Source organism: Penaeus monodon, chromosome 29 (assembly GCF_015228065.2).
Source record: "Penaeus monodon isolate SGIC_2016 chromosome 29, NSTDA_Pmon_1, whole genome shotgun sequence".
Taxonomy (NCBI): Eukaryota; Metazoa; Arthropoda; class Malacostraca; order Decapoda; family Penaeidae; genus Penaeus; species Penaeus monodon.
The window spans coordinates 24,772,856-24,774,668 of record NC_051414.1 but is presented as its reverse complement, the minus strand read 5'-3'; the positions used below and the strand labels follow the sequence as shown (position 1 = coordinate 24,774,668).

At 43.9% G+C, this 1,813-nt stretch overlaps 1 protein-coding gene across 1 annotated transcript in view; it reads left to right on the top strand.

Annotated features, from left to right (window-relative positions):
• LOC119591784 (ankyrin-3-like) overlaps window positions 1-1,813 on the top strand; it is a 61,417-nt gene that overhangs the window by 58,048 nt on the left and 1,556 nt on the right. The window contains 1 exon segment of the mRNA XM_037940528.1: window positions 1,391-1,584. Coding sequence (XP_037796456.1) covers window positions 1,391-1,584 — 194 coding nt within the window.

Below are 1,813 nucleotides of genomic sequence, written 5' to 3'. Positions count from 1 at the left end.
GAGATTAATAGACAGATAGATTTATTCTGAGAGATTTTATGGACTCAAGCTTTCTCTGTCTCGTCTGTCTTTGCCTATTTCATTTCTTCCAGCAGTACCTCTTTGCAAGTGTTATCTTTCACTTACTGTCAGTACCGCGGATTTGCATCCTTCTGCGTTTTAACAGGATTGCTTCATCGAAAACCAGAAGGAAATTGTTCAACGATAGTCGTTTCTGACGCGGAAAATCAGGCTTATCTGCTGTATTGAGAAATAATTGTGCATTAGGCATTGAGGGAAAGGTAGTGATTAAAAAGTAAAATGTATATACTGTAGAGTTCTTGATTATATAAGGACTTTCTGGCTGATCCTTCTGGAATTAATGGCGCTTATTTGACTGAACCTTCCAGCGCTTTAGTCTATAGAAATCAGTGTATACGGTTTAGTACTAACAGACCTGCCTATTATTTTTAGACAAGGATTTTCATTCTCTTATTGGACACGGACAGCAATAAGCACATGTATCTGCTATCGTTAATTCAACCGTGATCTTGTTATGCAATAGTAATACTGCTAACCTTCACCTTCTTGGGGACGTGGGGGAGTAGAGTGATACAGCGCCATAGATCACACGCTTGAGGGAGTCTCGACATCAGCCACGAGCCAGCGAAGATGAGATGAGTTGTCGCTCGCCGTAATGGTGGAGAAACCAACAGTCGGGGAATTTGAGCTTCACTTCTCACTGAGGTCACGTGATTGCTGCAAAGTGCAAATAGTTTTTTCTTCTTTCTCTTTTCTGGATATCGGCCAGTTGTTGCACTGTCGGCTGCTTGCCGTGTTGCGATGATTAGTGAGGGGCCATGAGTGTAAAGATTACTTTGGCATGACGTGGTATTCATGGCGATGCAGGAACATTCCTGCTTTTATAGCTGTGAGGCTTTGGACTGCTGGAGTAACCGATCTGCAGGTTGTTAAGAACAGCTTGGAAGATCACTGACAAAAGGAAAATTCTTTTCATTCAAAAGTGATTGTTTGTGTAGTTATGATTTTTTTTTTCGAACGTTTTCATTATTTTCATATTCACTTCATATTATAAGTTGAATTTTTCGGATTTACATTTCATTCCATTCTATTACTTATATTTAGGAAACGCAGAATCTTACCGGCACTGGAGAATTGAAAAGAAGAGAAAGTAATGATCCAAATACGAAAATTTAACACCCTTAAATCCCCCAGATATAAAATCCGTTGCATCCCAAATCCCTTACGTCCTCTGCTCCCTCCCCTCTCCTCGACTCAGACTCCCTACATCTCCTTCGGCGCCACATGACCCTGCTGTTGCGCCGCCAAGCATGATCCTCCCTACTAAATCAACTAAATCTTGCATTCCTGATGATCTCCTTCCCTGCAGATGCGAAAGAGCCAGCTAGCTGTGTTGACCGGGCTTGTCCTCGTGGTCCAGCTGGGGTGCGACGCGAAGCCCCAGTCCGTCCAGGTCAACAACCAGGCCCTGTTCACCCTGGGGGCGGTGGCGCTCGCGGCCGGCCTGGGGTACCATTTCGGCCAGAAGTCGACCAACAACCGCAGGCCGCAGAGCCAGTTCCAGTGAGTGGCTTTGGTCGCTGGTGTCTGGGCGGCTTAAGCGCTTCTGATTATTTTTAATGCGTGGCATAACATAGTTCAGATGTGTTGCAATGCGCCATTTCTCACACAAAGAGTTTTGATGTAAACAAGGATAATGATTCTGTAATGTCGATGATTATGAATTTATTACTTGTTGACCGGTCATTATCATTGTAGTTTTCATAAGTTATCAGTGAGCGGGTACGGCGCC